This window comes from Salmo salar, chromosome ssa10 (assembly GCF_905237065.1).
Source record: "Salmo salar chromosome ssa10, Ssal_v3.1, whole genome shotgun sequence".
Taxonomy (NCBI): Eukaryota; Metazoa; Chordata; class Actinopteri; order Salmoniformes; family Salmonidae; genus Salmo; species Salmo salar.
This window is the reverse complement of record NC_059451.1, coordinates 12,245,675-12,267,229: the sequence shown is the minus strand read 5'-3', so window position 1 is coordinate 12,267,229 and position 21,555 is coordinate 12,245,675. Positions and strand designations below refer to the sequence as shown.

At 44.7% G+C, this 21,555-nt stretch overlaps 1 protein-coding gene across 2 annotated transcripts in view; it reads right to left on the bottom strand.

Annotated features, from left to right (window-relative positions):
- The window catches only part of ccdc50a (coiled-coil domain containing 50a), a 42,337-nt gene extending 21,254 nt beyond the window's left edge, over positions 1-21,083 (bottom strand). Inside the window, exons 1-5 of one of the 2 annotated variants that reach the window (XM_045687328.1) lie at positions 20,756-21,083; positions 12,762-12,824; positions 5,713-5,842; positions 2,475-2,565; positions 1,681-1,783 (exon numbers count right to left, since the gene is read on the bottom strand). In XM_045687328.1, the coding sequence (XP_045543284.1) occupies positions 1,681-1,783; positions 2,475-2,565; positions 5,713-5,842; positions 12,762-12,824; positions 20,756-20,804 (436 nt within the window). In that variant the 5' untranslated portion in view covers positions 20,805-21,083. Of the gene's footprint in view, positions 1-1,680; positions 1,784-2,474; positions 2,566-3,754; positions 4,409-5,712; positions 5,843-12,761; positions 12,825-20,755 lie in introns of those variants that run through there. The other variant, XM_045687329.1, reaches the window with a different exon arrangement.
- Between the last annotated feature and the right edge of the window lie 472 nt (positions 21,084-21,555).

The following is a 21,555-nucleotide window of genomic DNA, read 5'->3' as shown; positions in this document are numbered from 1 at the left end:
GAGGCAAAGCCTGGATCTCGTCTTCCTTCCTTCCTTCCTTCCTTCCTTCCTTCCTTCCTTCCTTCCTTCCTTCCTTCCTTCCTTCCTTCCTTCCTTCCTCTGTCTCCTCTCCCTCTCTTCCCACTTCTCTCCCCTCTCTTTCCAATGGCTTATCTGCGTAGAAGAGGCTGAGCATTAAACCAACCGTTTCTCTCCCGATTCGGAGGATTAAGACAAACACGGCAGCGCCCCCTCCTTTCCTCACTTCCTGAGAGGGGCAGCCAATCACACGACCCGCCAGAGATAAGACATGGCAGAGAGAGTGTGTGTGTGTGTGTGTGTGTGTGTGTGTATGTATGGACATTTGAGATTTAAAATGCTCAGCCAGACAGCATGTACACACACAGGGTAGTTACTGTATGTGAGGCTTTCGTTCTTGGCCCATACTCGCAAAGCATCTCAGAGCAGGAGTGCTGATCTAGGATCAGGTCTCCCTCCTCTCCATGTAATCTTATTCATTGTAATCTAAATCGGCAACTCCCAGACGGTTTGTGGATACACAAACATGCCTTTCACTAGGAAAAGTAGACAGCATAACATTCCTGACGGCAGTGACCTTCCCTTCAACCCTGTTCATGTCAACACAGAGACGGAGGGATAACCTGTGTGTGTGTCGTCCACACCTAACCTACATACTGCTCAACCTACCTACATGTAACCACAGCCTTAGCTTGTGTAGATTAGTACGAAATCCCTGACTATTCTCTCTCTTTTTTTTTTAAGAAAGTCACTTTGGAGAGAAGAGAAGATTTAATCCAATCGTTAGGCGAAATAGAGAGCGGTCCTGGGCAAATATTCCTCCTTGTCTTCTGTCTGAATAAACGGCGCTAGGTGGGGCTGGGCCTGCAGGAAACAGCCTACCGGGCCCCACTGTGAGCTGGGTTTTACGGGGCGTTGAAGAACATTAAAGAAACCAATTAAAAATACCCCCTGCACACACACGGCCTGCTCATCAACACACACACACCTGTGCATCTAGCTGTGAGGCCTGAAAGAGCTCCCACCACTAAGGCCTCCGTGAATAAGGTAAAATGCCCAAATCCCACCAACACTTCCCAATGAGACATATTAAAATGATTAACGCCAAATGTCACCCACTATGAAAAAAAACCCACTATGAAAGAAACATGAACTGCCAAAAAGACCCTTCAAGTTCCTTGTTTATTCTGACAGTAGGCAAGCTTCTAACTGTTTAAAATTGAGCCTTAATCGCCGCAGTCAAAGCTGCTCTCGCAGCCCTGCAAAGCACAGTCTCAGCTCATTTTAAACCAAGAGAGAGAAAGCGAGCGATGACAAACGACTCCTTTTTACCTCAGTACCCACGCAGTACGCACCCTCAAGGTCAACTATGAAACAGCCCTCCTAAATCCTCGTCCTAAAAATCAACCCTACAGTAGTAACTCACGCACCTCTCCAAACACACCTCGTGCATCTCCATCCCTGACCAAGAACACACACTCACTGTATGACCTTTCCAATCCACCCCTCGCCATAATGACCCACCCTGACACACACGCATGTGTGAACGACTGCGTGTGTGCACGTACCCCAGCCACTCTCCCCCCCAACCATATCCGTCCCTCCAACAACAGAGGAATAGAATCCTAGATCCCTGAGACAGACAGGGGGCGCTCTACCCACCTCCTTTATCCTCGTAGTACTCCTCCTCAAAGTTGGCCTCGAGCTGCTTCTGTCGCTTCCTCTCCTCCTTCATCTCCTTCTCCTGCAGCTTACGAGCGATGGCCTGGAAATGCGCGCGCACACAAATAAAATCAAACACCTTCAAAACTGCTGACACCTCGCTTGTTATTTTTGTCCTGGATTTCTCTCACAGTTGAGCTGCTTTTCACTGAGGATTACAATTGAAAGGAGAGGGGTTTTAAGAAGCAGCCTATGAGGAATCAGTAGTATGGCCCTGTACATGCACAGTGCCAGTCAGACCTGGATTCAAATACAGGCCTATTTGAAACGATGGGCAGGGTGACGTTTTGGGACTATTCTATTGGTTCCATTGAACCAGGTAAGCTAAATCAAGCACATATGAAGTATTTCAAATGACTCAAAATAGTATTTGAACCCAGGTCGGGTGCCAATAGGGCAATAATGAGGTCGCCATTAGGCTTGACATGCTTTACTAACAGTAAAGTGGAATAAACAACTATAGGGTCTAACACCAGCAGTGGATTTGAATAGGCCAATCCGGTGACCCGCCTGTGGTGACCCGTCGATACTACAATAGTGGTAGGGTGGAGGAGGTACACCCATGTTGATTGGGTGCAGGTTGACGTTTCCCCTAGACCCTGATCTTGGGTCAGTTTAGCATTTTCCCCACTAAAGGTTAATGGTTAGGATTGGGGAAAGGGGGAAGCTGATCCTAGATCTGTACCTAGGGACACTTCACCCCAGAGCTGTTGAATGGGTGTGGTGTCACTTACCGCATCCTTCTCCTCCTGCTTGCGCTGCTCCTCCGCCTGTCGGACCAATTCCTCCTGTATCTCCTGGGCAATCTCATTGTCGCTGCGCTCACTAGGTGTGTGTGTGTGCGTGTGCGAGTTAAGGAGACAAAACATTAGAAGCAAATACAGAACAGTCAACTACCCCAAACATGTACCCTGCCCAAAGTTCTTGTATGGATAGTAGTGCTATTTGTATCTTATCCACACTACCCCACTCCATAACACTAGTGGCAATAACAAGGGCTTTCACAGAACACAAGGACGCTAGTGCTTCTATATCGGCATTGCTTGCTATCTGGGGTTTTAGGCTGGGTTTCTGTATAAGCACTTTGACATTTGCGGATGTAGAAAAAAAAATATATATATATATATAAAAAACGGCCTTTATAAAACAATTGATTTGATTGACTAATCAAGCGCGAACTCGATACCGTCTCTCCGTTTGTCTTCCCCCTTTCGGTCTGTTCAGGATTACGAAAGACAAGATTTATCCCGTGTAAATAAAGTTGTGATGAGACGTCCTATCACACTGTAGCGGCGACAGCTAGGCTAACACAGTCGGGCTGTGATAGTTGATGCGTTGAACATGTAGCCGTGTTGGCCCAGGGTGCCAGGGCAGACGACAACGGGTCAGAGATTAGGCGGACGGGACGTCTCGCTAGCGATCTGTCACGCATATAGCCTCCACTTCATTGACCGAGTCAGAAGCACAGCATCTGTGAGACTCCGGCTGATCATACCCGAGCTGACTCTGATTATTAGGGAGAATATGCCAGTATGCAAATCTGTAGGCTTTTTTCTTTTCTGTTTTATAATGCCTGCTCCCTTTGAAAAACAGTGGAGATTGCCAATAACAGTATGCGTGCATTACCAAAATTAACAGACTTCCATTTTAATTTCAGAAAACGCCTCCTATTTGAATTTCGGGTAACCTGCTTGAAATGCACATATTGGAAATAGATGCTATGAATTACACTGCCAAGGTGGCAGCCGGGCTGCGGGCCAAAGACAATGGTATTACCAGCACCTGTGGCGTGCTCTCCCCAGATCACCCTCTCGAAGCCAGCAGGGACGTTGAGAGGCTATCCCCTCACACACCCACAGCTAGCCGTGTGGCTAAAGGAGCTAAGCGAGACAATAGGGCTGGGAATTGCCAGGGACTTCACTATACGATATTATTGCGATACTTAGATGCCGATATGATATGTATTGCGATTCTATATGCATTGTGATTCGATGTTCCAAACATAATTGCTCACCATATGTCTGCTACGGGAGGGACAAGAGAGAGCCATGAGAAGTTGTTTTGATTCGTTATGGAAATAAAAAGTGCTGACATCAAAATTGTCTCCCTGTTTAAAAAGAACTAACTATGAAAGAAAAATACTAGTTTTGGTGCAGGTACAGCCAACCAGCGCCCAAAAAAATATTGCGGGTCAAAAGTATATGGTATAAAAATAATATCATATGTAACTATCGATTTTTATCCCACATCACTACAAAACAGCCTACATGAAAAAAGTTGGGGGAGGGGGGAGAGAGAGAGAGGGACAGACAGACACACTGGGCAAGGGCAGAGAAGATGGCAGCAGGAGCTCCCAGCATGCCAAGCAGCATTATCCGGGCTGTATGGGCGGCAGAGCATCTGGCCTCTCTCTTGGGGGCGCTGCTCTGCTGCTAGCAAGAAAGGCTCACTTTGGAGCACAACTTTCACTGCGGCGTGAGCCAGCATATTTGGCGAAAAAAAGAAAAGTGGAACACTTTCTTCCACATCTGACATTATGTGGCTGTGGCAGGGTGTTTAGCATAATGTAAACGGTGTGTATAATACAGTATGTGTTAGGAAAGTTCAGACCCTTTTCCACATTTTGTGACGTTACAGCCTTATTCTAAAATGGATTAAAGAAAAACATTTCCTCATCAATCTACACACAATACCCCATAATGACAAAGCGAAAACAATTTTTTCGAAATTTTGGGAAATGTATTAAAAATAAAAAAACAGATACCTTATTTAAACAAATATTCAGACCCTTTGCTATGAGACTCGAAATTGATCTCAGGTGCATCCTGTTTCCATTGACGATCCTTGAGATGTTTCAACAACTTGACTGGAGTCCACCTGTGGTAAATTCAATTGATTGGACATGATTTGGAATGGCACACCTGTCTATATCAGGTCTCACAGTTGGAAGTGCATGTAGGGGCAAATTTCAAGCCATGAGGTTGAAGGAATTGTCTGTAGACCTTAGGATATCCATCTCTGCAGCACTCCACCAATCAGGCCTCTATGGTAGAGTAGCCAGACAGAAGCCACTCCTCAGGAAAAGGTACGACAGCCAACTTGGACTTTGCCAAAAGGCACCCAAAGTACTCTGACCATGAGAAACAAGATTCTCTGGTCTGATTAAATCAAGATTGAACTCTTTGGCCTGAATACCAAGCGTAGAAGAAACATGGCACCATCCCTACGGTGAAGCATGGTGGTGGCAGCATCATGCTATGGGGATGTTTTTCAGTAGCAAGGACTGGAAGAATAGTCAGGATCGAGGGAAAGATGAACAGAGCAAAGTACAGCAAGATCTTTGACGAAAACCTGGTTCACCTTCCAACAGGACAACGACCCTAAGCACACAGCCAAGAAAATGCAGGAGTGGCTTCGGGACAAGTCTCAGAATGTCCCAGAATGGCCCAGCCAGAGCCCGGACAAACCCGATCGAACATCTCTGGAGAGATCTGAAAATAGCTGTGCAGCGACGCTCCCCATCCAACCTGACAGAGCTTGAGGATCTGCAGAGACGAAAATACAATTGTGCCAAGCGTCATACCCAAGAAGACTCGAGGCTGTAATCGCTGCCAAAGGTGCTTCAATAAAGTACAGGTTCTGAATACTTATGTAAATGTGACCCGTTTTTATTTTTTTATATACATTTACAAAAAAAATCTAAAAACCTGTTTTTGCTTTGTCATTAGTTTGTGTGTAGATTGATGAGGGGGAAAATGTAATCAATTTTAGAATAATGCTGTAACGTAACAATGTGGAAAAAGTCAAAAGGTCTGAATATTTTCCGAATGCATGGTATACCATGGCTGTCAGCCAATCCAGCATTCAGGGCTGGAACCACCCAGTTTATAATGTCTGATATACCACAGCTTTCAGCCAATCAGCATCCAAGACCCAAACTACCCGGTTTATAATAGTATCTGTGTCACTCACATGTCCCGGTGTTGTCTCTTGGCCTTGGCTTGGGCCCTCCGGTCCTCCTCCTCCTGCAGCTGCTTGGCCAACGCTACGTCCTGCTGCACCAGACGGCTCTTGTGGACGTTGGATGCCAAGTGGCTCTCGACTGCAAGGACAAAAATCAACAAACACCATGCTCAGAACTAGTACACAATCAAGGCATGAACATCAATCGCTCTCACAAGCTGCCTCCCAAACAGCACCCTCTTAGGACTCTGGTCAAAAGTAGTGCACTATGTAGGGAGTAAGGTGCCATTTGAGACTGTCAGTTTATCTGGCCAAACCGCAACGCTGAGGAACAAGATGGACGACGTCAATCAGAACCCTCACGTTTGTTTTGGTGCCTTTTAAACCGCAGGACTGGGACGCAAGTACTTGGAGTTGAGGGTGTTTATTTAGCAAAACAGTTTGAACATACATTTTGAAAAGTAGAATGGCTGTTTAGAGTTCATTCTGTGGATGAGACGAGAGGAAAAAAACAAACGCTTTGGCCCGGAAGTTACTGGGCCTGACTCACTGAGCTTAGCTATGACGAACTAGCCCACTTTGATCAACTTGATGAGGAGCTGCCAATTCCAAGGCTGAGTGGCTGCACGTGACGAGACAGGGCTGTGGACTCGAACAGGGCAGGCTCTAAATCCTCGTTGCCGACGCACTCCCAGCCCGAAACGCGTGAAGGAGTGTCGCTCACTCCCTTGCTACTCATTCAGCTCCACTGGACTGGCTATTCATCCACTCGTAGGCTTCACGTGAAAAAGACCAAATCACGCCACTATTTACTAGAGGCTCCATGAAGTTGCTGCAGTGAGATGACAAGATGGGAAGCAGTGTATCACAGAGAAATAGACTGACATCGATTTTTAGGACAATGCTGATCGATTGTGTGGTGGGTTTACAGTGCCTCAATTTTTTTAGGGCAAACATACGACATCAGAGAACCAAATATATTGTGACGTTCAATGCAAATTTTTTCCCCCGGGGGGGAAAACTACAGTTTGCTGTTATCTTGAATTTCTAAGAACACAGGATCAAAGTTTCTTGTTAACTCAACTTGAGAAATCTGATATCCTAATCAGAGGGCCACAATCTGGTCTAAGACACTACAACTAGCTTCAGTCTATACATAGCGTATACGGGGAAATTAAGTTTCTGTATGGACTACTTCTACCAGTTCTCTGTGGCTGGCATCCAAGAGGACCAGACAGCATTGGACAATGACAAAGAAGGCATGGGACAGTGATGCTGGACAATGAAAAGGGGAATCATTCAGAGGCATAACAAAGCTTAGTTTTATAGGACTAATGTGATGGAGAGAAATGTCAGGCCTAGCTGACCCATCTGGCTTCGGCCTGGGTTAAAAGAGGCATGACGGATGCTTTTTGAACGCAGCCTATTTATTATCTCCACCGAAGCCATTCATGTCTTTTGGTGCATGACGGTTCTACCAGGGTTTTAAAGCAGTAGGCCCTATATCCTACCGTGACAGCCATGCACTCAGCAGTTATTCTGTTGAGTGAACCAAGCCTTGCGTGCAACAATCCCTCCTCGAGGCCTTCCGAGTCAAAATAACCCATTATTTGAGTTCCTCTCGCAGCAGATGCAAATATGCCAAATGTTTTGGTTAAGCAGAGCTGGTCGTCGGGCAGTAGCCATCTGTTGGTTAGAGTGAGGATGACACTGTGCAATGTAGGGGACAGCCAGGCTGTGTAAGAGTAATTCCCAGTGACCTCCAGGACAAAGGCCATGCAGACTGACTGGCTACTAAAACCAGAACTGGTGCTGTGGCAGAGGGGACCCGCCCTGTCATGACACACTATAGCAGTCTAGGGTAGAAGACTAATACAAGGACAGACCCAAACAGAATCCATAGGCTCTTCACATCGAGGTATGGATGGATAACGGACCTCCTATCATCCAGTGTAGAATTTCTCTTACAAGATAAAGTTTGTGTTGAAAAGCCATGGATTTTTAGCAACTTTACAGATTGAAAGACATTCTGGCTAGAGTGCTACATTCTGACCTCCTTGGGCACTGGGAGAGCAATTGGCTCCCAACTAAATAGTCAGAGTTCCAGACCCATAGATCTTAAAATCTCCCTGGACTTTTCATGCGAGTAGTTATGGCTGAGGGATAGAGCTGGGACGATAAACCGAAAATTGACACCAACCATACAGATCACTCGTCGCAGGCATTTTGCTGATATCGTTCATTGCAATAATCTATAGTCAAGAAATGTTAAGTTTGAAATTAAATAAGTTTGCTAATATGTGTGATTGTTAAAACGGGACAATTGACGTCGTCGTAGTAGTTTAAACAGGGCCGGTCCTGGCCGTACTGTCACTCTAAGCAAGACCAAAAATTGCCTGCCCCTACAAAATGGCGTTGAAAAGATGTCTAAAATATATGTATTTTTCCAGACGTTGAAGCTAGGTTCAATTTAGGTTCTGAACAAAAAGGTGAAAATGCGTATTTTCTGGACGTTTTAATTAAGTTCATTTTCTGTTCTGAATAAATGTTGAAAATATGTAATTTATAGATGTCCATGTTTGGGCCAAATCAAGGCTGGTCCAGACCAGACAAAACATGAACCAAAAATAATGTCTATGACTGTTCCAGATTTGGTCTGGAAATCAAGGCTGGTCCCGATTGCACCAAAAAAAACAAGGCCAGTCCAGATAAGACCCCAAAAGATGTCCAAAAAGGCATCAGCATCGGTCCGTGATTACTGAGGTATAGCCTACAGCAGGGATAGGCAACTCCAGTCCTCGGGGGCCGGAGTGGTGTCACTTTTCCCCAGATGTGTTAGCTGGGGCAAATATGTGACACCAATCAGGCCCGAGAGGGCTGGAGTTGCCCTACAGTGTCGCCTGAAATGTAATTTTAGGAATGCCCATCTGTGGTAGGCCTACCATTTTTTTATTTTTTTATTTTTTTTTAAACACACACACACACACACACACCCCGATCCGGACAAAAAAAAAAACATTGCCTACGGACCGTGCTTACTGGGGTGTAGACTACCTTGTCAGCCTGTTATGGAATTTCATGAATGCCCATCCATATTAAGCCCACTGTTTGTAAAACAGGCCGTTGTAAATGGCTTTATTAGTCCTGATCCCTGTGACTAATCAATTTGGCGGAATGTCAGCTACCCAACTTCATCAGGAGTTATCCTGTGCCTATTTGTAATGCGTTTACATAGCGGGAAATGCAGAAGTATTTTCTTTTTCGCTATGATCAGCTTGTGAAACATCTACAGATACAAACGGATCATGACAATTTAGCCCACGGGATGAAACGCATGGACAGCAGTTTTGAGTAGCCTGGTTGTCCATTCCACTTTGACCTGTCCTGTTTTTAGGATGTGTTGCTTTGTTAACAGGACAGCTCATTATTTTGTTGTTGGTTGAGCGCCATTTCGGTTAGGCTATTTGATCTGAGAAACCTGCATGACGTAAAAAGTGTCCGTCTCATTACATTGTCATTCATTTTATGTCCAGCCTGTAGAGGCTACAGAAAAGGCCACATACTCTTTCTACCATGTACTGCATCTGCTACCATGTACTATAACTGCTACCATATCTGCGGCCGACGAATCCTGCCTAATGAGCGAGCCGGCCAGGAGTTTAAACGATATGTTTTCAACTGAGGTGCACATTGTTATAAACTTATCGTTCTGTATTCAGGCAATTTATCACAATATGGATTTTTGTCTATATTTCCCAGCTCTACTGAGGGATACGAGGGCTGTAATCCCTGGCCATCTGGGGGATAATGTTTATTTGTGTAAGTAAGTAGGAAGTAGTAGTTATGTCTGGCCTGGACTTTAATCTATTCTGGGAAGGGTGACTTTTTGACCTCAGGGCCTAAGGAATACTGACTGGGAGGCAGCCAATGACAGTGCTTACAGTACGATAGAAACCTAGGCTTTGAGAGAAACTGTGTGAAAAGGGGCGTCACCGAAAGATAAACGACACATTCACAACCTAATTATGATTAGACACACACACAGGCAAGTACACACCCACGGGCAGACACAAAGAAACCGAAATGGCAAAGATGACACATTCATCGAAAAATCACAAACACGCAGGCAAGAATTTGCCTAATCCAGAGACAAACACCACAGACACAGGTTTCTCAGGACAAATTGTAGAATCTATGAGATTCAGATTGTTTAATAGTCACATGTACAGGGTTGCAGGTGTGATTGCAGGGTAGAGTGAAAATCTTAGGCTTCAAGCTCCAACATGCAGGACTAAGTGAAATATAATAATGAAAATGGTAATAAAAACATAAGGTCCCACAGTTGACAGTGCATGTCAGAGCAAAAACCAAGCAATGAGGTCGAAAGAACTGTCCGTAGAGCTCCGAGACAGGATTGTGTCGAGGAACAGATCTGGGGAATGGTACCAAAAAATGTCTGCAGCATTGAAGGTCCCCAAGAACACAGTGGCCATTACTCTTAAAATGGAAGAAGTTTGGAACCACCAAGACTCTTCCTAGAGCTGGCTGCCTGGCCAAACTGAGCAATCGGAGGAGAAGAGCCTTTGTTAAGGAGGTGACCAAGAACACTATGGTCACTCTGACAGAGCTGGGAGACTAGTCAGGATTGAGGCAAAGATGAACGGAGCAAAGTACAGAGAGATCCTTGATGAAAACCTGCTCCAGAGCGCGCAGGACCTCAGACTGGGGCGAAGGTTCACCTTCCAACGGGACAACGACCCTAAGCACACAGCCAACACAATGCAGGAGTGGCTTTGGGACAAGTCTCAATGTCCTCAAGTGGCCGAGCCAGAGCCCGGACTTGAACCCGATCTAGTATCTCTAGAGAAACCTGAAAATAGCTGTGCAGGGACGCTCCCCATACAACTTGACAGAGCTTGAGAGGATCTGCAGAGAAGAATGGGAGAAACTCCCCAAATACAGGTGTGCCAAGCTTGTAGCGTCATACCAAAGAAGACTCGAGGCTGTCATCGCTGCCGAAGGTGCTTCAACAAGGTACTGAGCAAAGGGTCTGAATACTTATGTTAATGTAATATTTCTGTTTTATATTTTTGCACACATTTCTAAAAACCTGTTTTTGCTTTGTCATCATAGGATATTGTGTGTAGATTAATGAGGAAAATAAACAATGTAATACATTTTAGAATAAGGATGTAACGTAACAAAGTGGAAAAAGTCAAGGGGTCTGAATACTTTCCAAATGGACTGTACATAATAACAACTGTGGCAGTGATGAATAAGAAAATAACTAAAAATAAAAAACATTTCCTTGTGGTGGAGTGAAGACTGTTGCGGGGCTGGAATGACGATAGGGGAAGCATCAGCATGATCATTGAGGAAAATAAAACCCCAAAAGTAAAAGACAATATGCATATTAACAACTGCAACAGTGATGAATGTCATTGGGGTGGGGGCAGGGGGTGGAATGTCCATAGGGGGACTTGAGGTGGGGTGGGGGGTGGGTGCAGCAGGAGAAAGAATGTCCATAGGGGGGAGTAGAGGTGGGGGGGTGCAGCAGGAGAAAGAATGTCCATAGGGGGGAGTAGAGGTGGGGGGGTGCAGCAGGAGAAAGAATGTCCATAGGGGGAGTAGAGGTGGGGGGGGTGCAGCAGGAGAAAGAATGTCCATAGGGGGAGTAGAGGTGGGGGGGTGCAGCAGGAGAAAGAATGTCCATAGGGGGAGTAGAGGTGGGGGGGGTGCAGCAGGAGAAAGAATGTCCATAGGGGGAGTAGAGGTGGGGGGGGTGCAGCAGGAGAAAGAATGTCCATAGGGGGAGTAGAGGTGGGGGGTGCAGCAGGAGAAAGAATGTCCATAGGGGGAGTAGAGGTGGGGGGGGTGCAGCAGGAGAAAGAATGTCCATAGGGGGAGTAGAGGTGGGGGGGTGCAGCAGGAGAAAGAATGTCCATAGGGGGAGTAGAGGTGGGGGGGTGCAGCAGGAGAAAGAATGTCCATAGGGGGAGTAGAGGTGGGGGGGTGCAGCAGGAGAAAGAATGTCCATAGGGGGAGTAGAGGTGGGGGGGGTGCAGCAGGAGAAAGAATGTCCATAGGGGGAGTAGCAGGTAAGATAGGTGAGAGTTGACGGTGTGTGTGTTTTGGGGGGAGGGGTGGGATGTCCGTGGTGGGGGAATGTCCATAGGGGGAGTAGCAGGGGGGAGAAGGTTAGCCCAATGATCTGAGGGTAGAAACTATTGGCCAGTCTTTCAGTTTTTGCCATGATGCTCCTGCACTGTCCGCATCGGAGTGATTGAAGCGGATGAGACGTTCCCCCCCCCGATGACATCACAATCCCTGCTAATCTGATTGTGCTGGCCTAATGTCCACCCAGACTAGACTGTGTTGTTGTCCTACAGTAGATGGGCATTAATGTGATCCAGACAGTGTGCAAACATCAAGCCCACTAACACCCACCAAAGGCCCAAAGTGCTATTGTTGTGGTTGCAGCCTAGCAGGAGTCCTGCAGTCCTGCCTAGCCTGCTGGGTGAAGCACACTCAGTGGCTAGGCTTGTGTTTTATGGCTGCTTACTGCCTGCTTCCACTGACGCTGCGGTTTACGCTGTCAGACGTGACAGATTTTCTGAGGGAAAACTTGTGGATTCATTTAGACCCTTCTAAATATTTGGAAAAATGTTCGATAGTCTGTATTCTCGTAAAGAAGACAAAAATGGGAGTTTGTAATACTTTATATAAAATATGCTGCAAAAGGAAGCTCAAAGTGCTTTTTCTAGACCGGAGGGGCCGTTTGCATGAAATAGTTGCGGCTATTATGGACAATATATTGTAAATGAGACTTCAATGTGCATGAAGCCGACTGTCTGCATCCAGACTTAAAGTAAAATAATGCCCTGAACAGATCCCAGCCCAAAACACTCCTTTACTTGACACATTCGAAAATAGGGGTCTGTTCTCTGTTGCACTGAGAGCGCTGCTTTGGGAACAGCCAGGACAAGCTGAAACCATAAGGGATGGGAGGGAGAAGCAGATGTCCAGGTCAGCCTGAAATGTAGTGGTAGTATACTTACTTTCCTGCTCCTGGAGGTTATGGGCCAGGCAGTGGTCCTCCAGCACAGCAAAGTCTCGACACACTGTAGACAGAGAGACAAGGTTAGGGAGCTCTTCTGAAGGCTTAAAAATCGGTCAACTTTAAAAAAAAATATATATATAATAATAAATTACGTTTGTAGTGAAAATAGACAATACTTTCCTGCTGCAAAAAAAGTTCTCGTTTTGCGATACAGCTGAAGGACTTATGGAAAAACGCACCAAAGGGCCTTTTGAAAAACTGTTTCTGGTGACGTTGTTTGACACAGAACAGTGTTCTGTGTTACGAGACATTGTGCCCGCCTACACATGATGTTCTACTACAACAAGCACTGAACAGTCGCCCCAGTCAAGGGCAGGAAACTTGAACAGAGCACGCAAAGACTAAACAAGCTCCCACAGTTTAACCTTAAGCTAATCGGATGGAGGCTATTGTGACTAAACTACAGTATCAGATGGAGCAGTGGCAAGGCCATTGGAATGATCACACAACACCCACAGAGAGGAAGTCCATGTCTGCTTTGTGGTCAAAAGGGATGGTTGCGGCACTACGAGCCTTATCTGCCTGATGTCTGTTCAGAGCTAAAAAAAAAAGACAGATGTCTGTTCAGAGCTAAAAAAAAAGACAGAAGAAGCTAAACTAGACCGTCTCAAGCAGGGCCCCTGAAAGACAAACGGTCTGTAAATAAAGAGAACAGAGAACAGCATTAACTATAACTGTGGTTGAGCAAGCGGCGGCACCAAGATTTTGGTTTGAGTCAACAACAGCTTAGCTCATTTTGAAATATGCTCTGCACATCCCTTTTCTGGGCCGTATAGCCTAAGCTTGCTGTGGTAAATCAACTTATTTTTTTATAATACATCAAAATACAGAAAAACGCACGGGAAAACCAGTAACAACTTATCAAATCTTCTAAGAACATGAAAGTCACCAGTAGCGAGACGCTAATAGGCTCACCTCCAATGCACAGCAGCATGGCAAAGTCAAAAGTGTCTGCTATGCTGAACCTTCCTAGATGTCACTCAGTCAGAATAGCAATGCTCTTTATTGGCAGTATCTGGCATACATTGAGCCACTTCCGCACAAGCTTTTGCTGAGGACGCGCAAACAGTTTAATGAGCTTATGGGGAAGAGGAGGGAAGCAGCAGCTTCCAAACAAATAGTCAGCGGAAAGGCTAACAAAAACCATTCGGACCGTCAGACTGAGGCAAAGCAGTTGTGAAACGGCAAAGTGCTACAGTTTAAGGCAAATCAGATAGAGAACAAGAAGAATCACAGGGGTAGAAATGACAGAGAGAGTGGAACTAATGGAGGAAATCTGGGGCTGCGTCCCGATTTGCACCGTACTCCCTATATAATGCACTACTTTTACATATATTTTCATATTCTTTTTTTAAAACAGGGCCCATAGGGCTCTGGTCAATAGTAGTACACTAGGTAGGAAGACGATCAACTAGATTCAGCTGCAGGACGATTTTTTTTTTCTTGAGCCGATGGTCAGGGGACCGGAACATATTTACAAGTAATTTGTAGACTGCAAATTGACCCAAACATACAGTGCCTTCGGGAAGTATTCTGACCCCTTGACTTTTTCCACATTACTGCCTTATTCTAAAACTGATTAAGAAATAAAATAAGAATCCCTCAATCTACACACAATACCCCATAATGACAAAGCACAAATAGTTTACAAATGTTTGCTAATTTATTAATTACATATCACTTTTACATAAGTAGTCGGTACTTTGGTGAAGCACCTTTGGCAGCGCAAAGTCTTCTTGGGTATGACGCGACAAGCTTGGCACACCTGTATTTGGGGAGTTTCTCCCATTCTTCTCTGCAGATCCTCTCAAGCGTCTGTCAGGTTGGATGGGGAGCGTCGCTGCACAGCTATTTTCAGGTCTCTCCAGAGATGTTCGATCGGGTTCAAGTCCGGGCTCTGGCTGGACCACAAGGACATTCCGAGACTTGTCCCAAAGCCACTCCTGCGTTGTCTTGGCTATGTGCTTAGTGTCGCTGTCCTGTTGGATGAACCTTTGCCCCAGTCTGAGGTCCTGAGCACTCTGGAGCAGGTTTTCATCAAGGATCGCTGTACTTTTCTCTGTTCATCTTTCCCTCGATCCTGACTAGTATCCCAGTCGCTGCCACTGAAAAACATCCCCACAGCATGATGCTGCCACCACGCTTCACTGTAGGGATGGTGCCAGGTTTCCTCCAGATGTGATGCTTGGCATTCAGGCCAACCAGTTCAATCTTGGTTTCATTAGACCAGATAATCTCGTTTCTCATGGTCTGAGAGTCCTTTAGGTGCCTTTGGGCAAACTCCAAGCGGGCTGTCATGTGCCTTTTATTGAGGAGTGGCTTCCGTCTGGCCACTACCATAAAAGGCCTAATTGGCAAGTGCTGCAGAGATGGGAGAACCTTCCAGAAGGACACCCATCTCCACAGAGGAACTCTGGAGCTCTGTCAGAGTGACCATCGGGTTCTTGGTCATCTCCCTAACCAAGGCCCTTCTCCACCGACTGCTCAGTTTGGCTCTAGGAAGAGTCTTGGTGTTACCAAACTTCTTCCGTTTAAGAATGAAAAAGGCCACTGTATTCTCGGGGACCTCCAATGCTGCAATTTTTTTTAAGTACCCTTCCCCAGATCTGTGCCTCGACAAAATCCTGTCTCGGAGCTCTACGAACAATTCCTTCAACCCTCACGGCTTGGTTTTCGCTCTGACATGCGTATAGCGCTCATAGCCTATAGCACGCTAACACCCCTGGGAATCTAGCGAATTAGCTGCTCGAGCATCAAAGGACAGTTGGAAAGAAGGAGATGTAGAAATGTTATTTAAAAAAACAGACTATGATAGCAAAACAATTGCTTATAAATCATTAGTAAACACTCCCGTTATTAGGTCAAGTTTATCTACGTGAAAAGAAAGGTCTACATTCATTTTAGGATAAAAAATATTTTAAATGGTTTTGACGGCTATTTTACATTGTCATGACGGTCTTCATCCATAACCGTCAGTTACACGGTTATTCAATTACCGTCACAGCCCTATTAAAATGACTTGGGAGCTGATTTTCTGGTGTTTAAGTCTTATGTCCAACATAGCATTTCAGGGAGGCGACAAATAAAATTCTGCACACGGGCCGCCAGTTGGGGAACCCTGATGTAGGGAATAATAGGGTCCCATTTGAGACACATCCTAAATGTCTGACAGATGGATGTGTTTGGGAGACATGCACAGTTAGCATATTTTCCCTTGTGCATGACTTGAACAACAATTTAACTAACAGTCCTCATGCAAGCTAGTGTTAACAGTAATGCTGATATGATATTCATATGATTACCATCATTATTTGAATCATTGAGGGGGATCAGACAGATTACGTAGGCTAACCTTAATCCCGAAAAGTCTGTCCTAACAAACAAACCATAATAGGCATTAGGCCTACTGAACGGCCAATTAACTACAGGGAACAACGTTCTAATCACTTTCATACACCTGTGTGCACCAGCCATCGCAATCAGTTGACATTCAACAAGCAAATGATGACTCAAAACAGACATGCTAATATCTTTTTGCATTTAACTCCATGAGTCCAATAGACCTGTACAGAGCCTTGCTACCGTAGGGTCTGTTTTGATCTAGAACATTCTCAGGGTGAGCACAGCAAATGTTTGCTGAGGAACACTCACATGTGTTTCATAAGCTGGGTAAACTGTACTTAAGCCCCTTCTGTTTATCTGTGGTGGACATCTTTTCTCCCTGCACTGTGACTATGTTAGAGGATACAAGTAAGCTGTGATTAGAAATGTGTAATTAACCATGTCCCCCATCTGCTACTGGCAGTGGGTGGCTGACGTCTAGCCTAATTTTATCACCAGATCACAAGTTCAGATATTTTCTACACCGAAATGTGCAGAAGTTGCATGTCTAGCAGCACAGGCCTAGTTTTGAAAGCAACTGTGTGGGCTAACTGAGGATGTAAATAAATTCTTATTTTCCCCGTGAATATGAATCCTTGTCATTTCTAAACCGAGAGATTAACGAATGGCAAGGAACCATCGCCGATGATCATAATGAATCACTTGGATGGTGCTATGGAGACAGCCGCAGAGCAGTGGAACGGCACGTTCTCCCATCATGCACTTTTCTAGACCAGCATCTCAAATATTCCATGGAGTTGGATTGGAGCAGCTGTTTCGCACACGCAGGAAGAGTTGGTTACACTTCTCCAATCCGATTGAAAGCATACAGAGGAACAGGAAACGTGCATGAGATATCCAAACCGGGATCTGTCCAGTGTCCACATATATCAACAGCTGTAACGTACTATTGTTTTAGGGAAGAGGTGCTTTCTGATTTCTCCACCACTCAATTTCTGAATAACATTTAGGCCATTTTGAGGAAACATTGATTGTGAGGAAAGGGACATTTGTTTGGGATTGTTTTGCACACTGACATGGAATATTTCTGTCAACACACCGCTATTAAAATAAATGTTTTGCTCCATGAAGTAATTCAACAATGTGTATGCTGCCATCTTGTCTAGGCTAGTGTTAACCGGGATCCTTCGGACGTCCCTGCCCTAAAACCTAACCCAGTGGTATTCAAAGTCGGGGTCATGAGCTCGAGAAGGGTAGCGGGGGAACAAAAAAAATTAAGAACAGATTGTATGAGACAACATATAACATTTGAGAAAGACTTTAAAAATATATATTATGAATACATGTATTTATTGGCTTCTTTTCATAAAAAAAACAAGGGGTCCCCAGAAATTCTGGTAGAAAACAAAATGGGGCCCTCGCTGAAAAAGTTTGAACAGCACTGCCCTAACCCTCAACCGTTTTAAAATGTCAACTTCAACAGATGTGATGTCAGAGTTGGGATGTCCCAAGGATCCCATTTAGACATGTCCATCTTCTCTATTTCAAATCTTCTTATTGACTGAGACAGGTGGGATTTAGGTATATATACACAGTACCAGTCAAAAGTTTGGACACACCTACTCATTCAAGGGTTTTTCTTTATTTTTTTATATTTTTCTACATTGTAGAATAATAGTGAACACATTAAAACTATGAAATAACACCTATCGAATCATGTAGTAACCAAACAAGTGTTTAACAAATCAAAATATATTTTAGATTTTTCAAAGTAGCCACCCTTTGCCTTGATGACAGCTTTGCGCACTCTTGGCATTCTCTCAACCAGCTTCACCTGGAATGCTTTTCCAACAGTCTTGGAGTTCCCACATATGCTGAACACTTGTTCACTGCTTTTCCTTCACTCTGCGGTCCAACTCATCCAAACCATCTCAATTGGGTTGAGGTCAGGTGATTGTGGAGGCCAGGTCATCTGATGCAGCACTCCACTCTCCTTGGTCAAATAGCCCTTACACAGCCTGGAAGTGTGTTGGGTCATTGTCCTGTTGAAAAACAAATGATAGTCCCACTAAGCGCAAACCAGATGGGGTGGCGTATTGCTGTAGCCATGCTGGTTAAGTATGCCTTTAATTCTAAATAAAATCACTGAGTGTCACCATCAAAGCACCCCCACACCACCTCCTCCATGCTTCATGGTGGGAAATACACATGCAGAGATCATCCGTTCACCTACTCTGCGTCTCACAAAGACACAGCGGTTGGAACCAAAAATCTCAAATTTGGAATCGTCAGACAAAAGGACAGATTTCCACCTGCCTAATGTCCATTGCTCAAATTTCTTTGCCCAAGCAAGTCTCTTCTTATTGGTGTTCTTTAGTAGTGGTTTCTTTGCAGCATTTCGACCATGAAGGCCTGATTCACGCAGTCTCCTCTGAACAGTTGATGTTGAGATGTGTCTGTTACTTGACCTTTGTGAAGCATTTATTTGGGCTGCAATTTCTGAGGCTGGTAACTCTAATGAACTTATCCTTTGCAGCAGAGGTAACTCTGGGTCTTCCTTTCCTGTGGCGGTCCTCATGAGAGACAGTTTCATCATAGCGCTTGACGGTGTTTGCAACTGCACTTGAAGAAACTTTGTAATGGTGAGAGGTTAGCATGTCTGGGTATGATATTTGTGGGTCTAACTTTCGCACTCATTATTCATGATTAATTAACTCAGAATTATCATGGTAGCATCCACATTAATGTAGAAGTGTTTAGAAACATTCTATTCTTAGACTCAAAAATTATAATACATTATTTACCATTCATTTCTACTGGGCACAAAATAATGTGAAACAACCAAAACAAACAGCAAATTCATCCACCAAGTTTGTAGTCACAAGCTTAATGTCGTCATTGCGTGCTAGGAATATGTGACCAAATACTTAACTTGTTTATACATGTGTGAATTTGTCCCAATACTTTTGGTCCCCTAAAAATCGGTTCACCCGATATGGATGAAAATACACTCAAATTAAAGCTGAGTCTGCACTTTAACTTCACAGTCCTTGTATCATTTAAAATCCAAAGTGCTGGAGTACAGAGCCACAACAAAAATAATGTGTCACCGTCCAAAAACTTTGCGCTCACATTCACACAGTTTATTAGGTACACCCATCTGGTACCGAGTCAGACCCCCCTTTGCCTCCAGAACAGCTACAGATATGCTGTAATGTTCAAACATTGCTCAATAGGTATCAAGGGACCTAACGTGTGCCAGGAAAACATTCCCCACACGTTGACACCACACAGGATGGGGCCATGGACTCACGCTGCTTACTCTACTTCCTGACTCTGCCATTAGCATGACGCAACAGGAACTGGAATTCGTCAGACCAGGCGATGTTTTTCCACTCCTCAATTGTCCAGTGTTGGTGATAGCGTGCCCACTGGAGCTGCTTGTTTTTAGCTGATAGGAGTGGAACCTCGTGTGGTTGTCTGCTGCAACAGCCCATCCGTGACAAGGACAAACAAGTTATGCGTTCCAAGATGCTGTTCTGCACACCACTGTTGTACTGCGAGTTATTTGCCTGTGTGGCCCACCTCATTTTGCACATTCTAACGTTCAACCGAACAGTAACTGAATGCCTCGATGCCCGTCTGCCTGCTTTATATAGCAAGCCACGGCCACTCGACTTACCGTCTGTAGGAGCAAACCATTTGTGTAAACTGGCCACTGAGTGTATATCAATGTAGAGCTAATGTAACCGTGATTGACCACACACTGCAGCACAGTAGGTGGCGGCATGTACCTTAAACATTTGTTTGCGGACCGCCACCATAGACGAAGAAAAAAAAAGACAAAGGTGGGTCCACCCCAAACGCTGCATGTCATGACACTCATCTGTCTACTCTAGATCAATGAGAGAATATTTGAAATAGACAAGAGGACACATTGTTGTATTAGCTACTTAATGGAGAGAAGAAAATCTCAAAAAATAATAATCTATTTTATTAACAGAACATTTTCTAAATTCAAACGAACCACCTGCAACTGGACATATGCATTTTAGAAGATACGTGTTTGGCCAAATCGAGAATGAAGACACTATCGCCAAGTTAATAAGGTTGGTCGACAATTCTCAGCGCTACACCCAACAGTACCCATCATGCCCTAACGGAGCGTCACATTAGCCCGCGTTACAATCTACTAGCTAGGTTGGTTGCCAGGCAGGCAGCTAAAAGCTCACGCTAACAAACGTGTGATACCTACAGTAGCTTTATAAATCATTCCGGATTCACGTTAAAAAAAAATCTGCACCAGGCTAGCTAGCAAATACTATAACGAACGTTAGCTAGTTACACTGGCACACATGATTTGAACAGTAACATTACTGATGTTATGAGGGTTAGTTCACCCTCGTAACATCAGTACAGTACTAGTCCTGTAAACGAGGTACTGTAACGTTACCTGGCTAACAAAACAAACGGATGCACGCACTTGACACCTGAAATGTTGAAAACAACCAACTGTCACAAGTAGGTCTAAACATGAGGCCAGTTCTACACATGAACGTTGAATATATAACGTTCGCTAGCAAACGTTACCTTCTTTTACTCCGGGCAGTTTCTTTTGATCGATGGGAAATTCAGCCATGTCGTCAGCGACGTGTCAAAGCCTTTCACGTTGAATTATGCTTCCGCGATGTGCCGAAGGTTACCAGAGCAGAGTCTGATTGTTTGTTGTCATAAAAACGATTGATGATTCAGGTACTAACATTACGGGTGTCCCTTTTGATTATTGTCGGCACTGTAGCTAGCTAGCCGCTTCGCCAGTCAGATTGTGTGAGCAACCCTCCCTCTTCCTCCGTTCTGCAGCTGTGGGTTTGATTAGCGAGCTAGCTAGCTGAGGGAAGAAAAAAAAAGAGCCCAGCTACGGATAGCAGGCGGGCCATATCATTCACTGTTCAATATGGAAGGAATGAAAGAGTATTGAGGAGATATTGCGTTCGCGCAACATACACACACACACACACACACACCAAATTACACAAGCATAACCACTATTAAATCCCTGGCTGTATATCAGGAGTAAAAGTAATGCGGTACGGGTAAAACGTAAGCCTATCACAATTATTAGAACATGCCCCAAAAAACTATAGGTTATAACACCATTATTTAACATTGCTGCATGAAAAATGTGCGAATTGACAGGAAACCTGGTGGAATATGCTCCAAATTGTTATGGTTTGAGGAGAACAATTACATTTGGTCAAGGCTGATCATTGAATGTATTTATTTAACCTTTATTTAACTAGGCAAGTGGTTTAAAGAACACATTCTTATTTACAATGACTGCCTGCCAAAAGGCAAAAGGCCTTCTGTGGGATGGGGGCTGGGATTAAAAA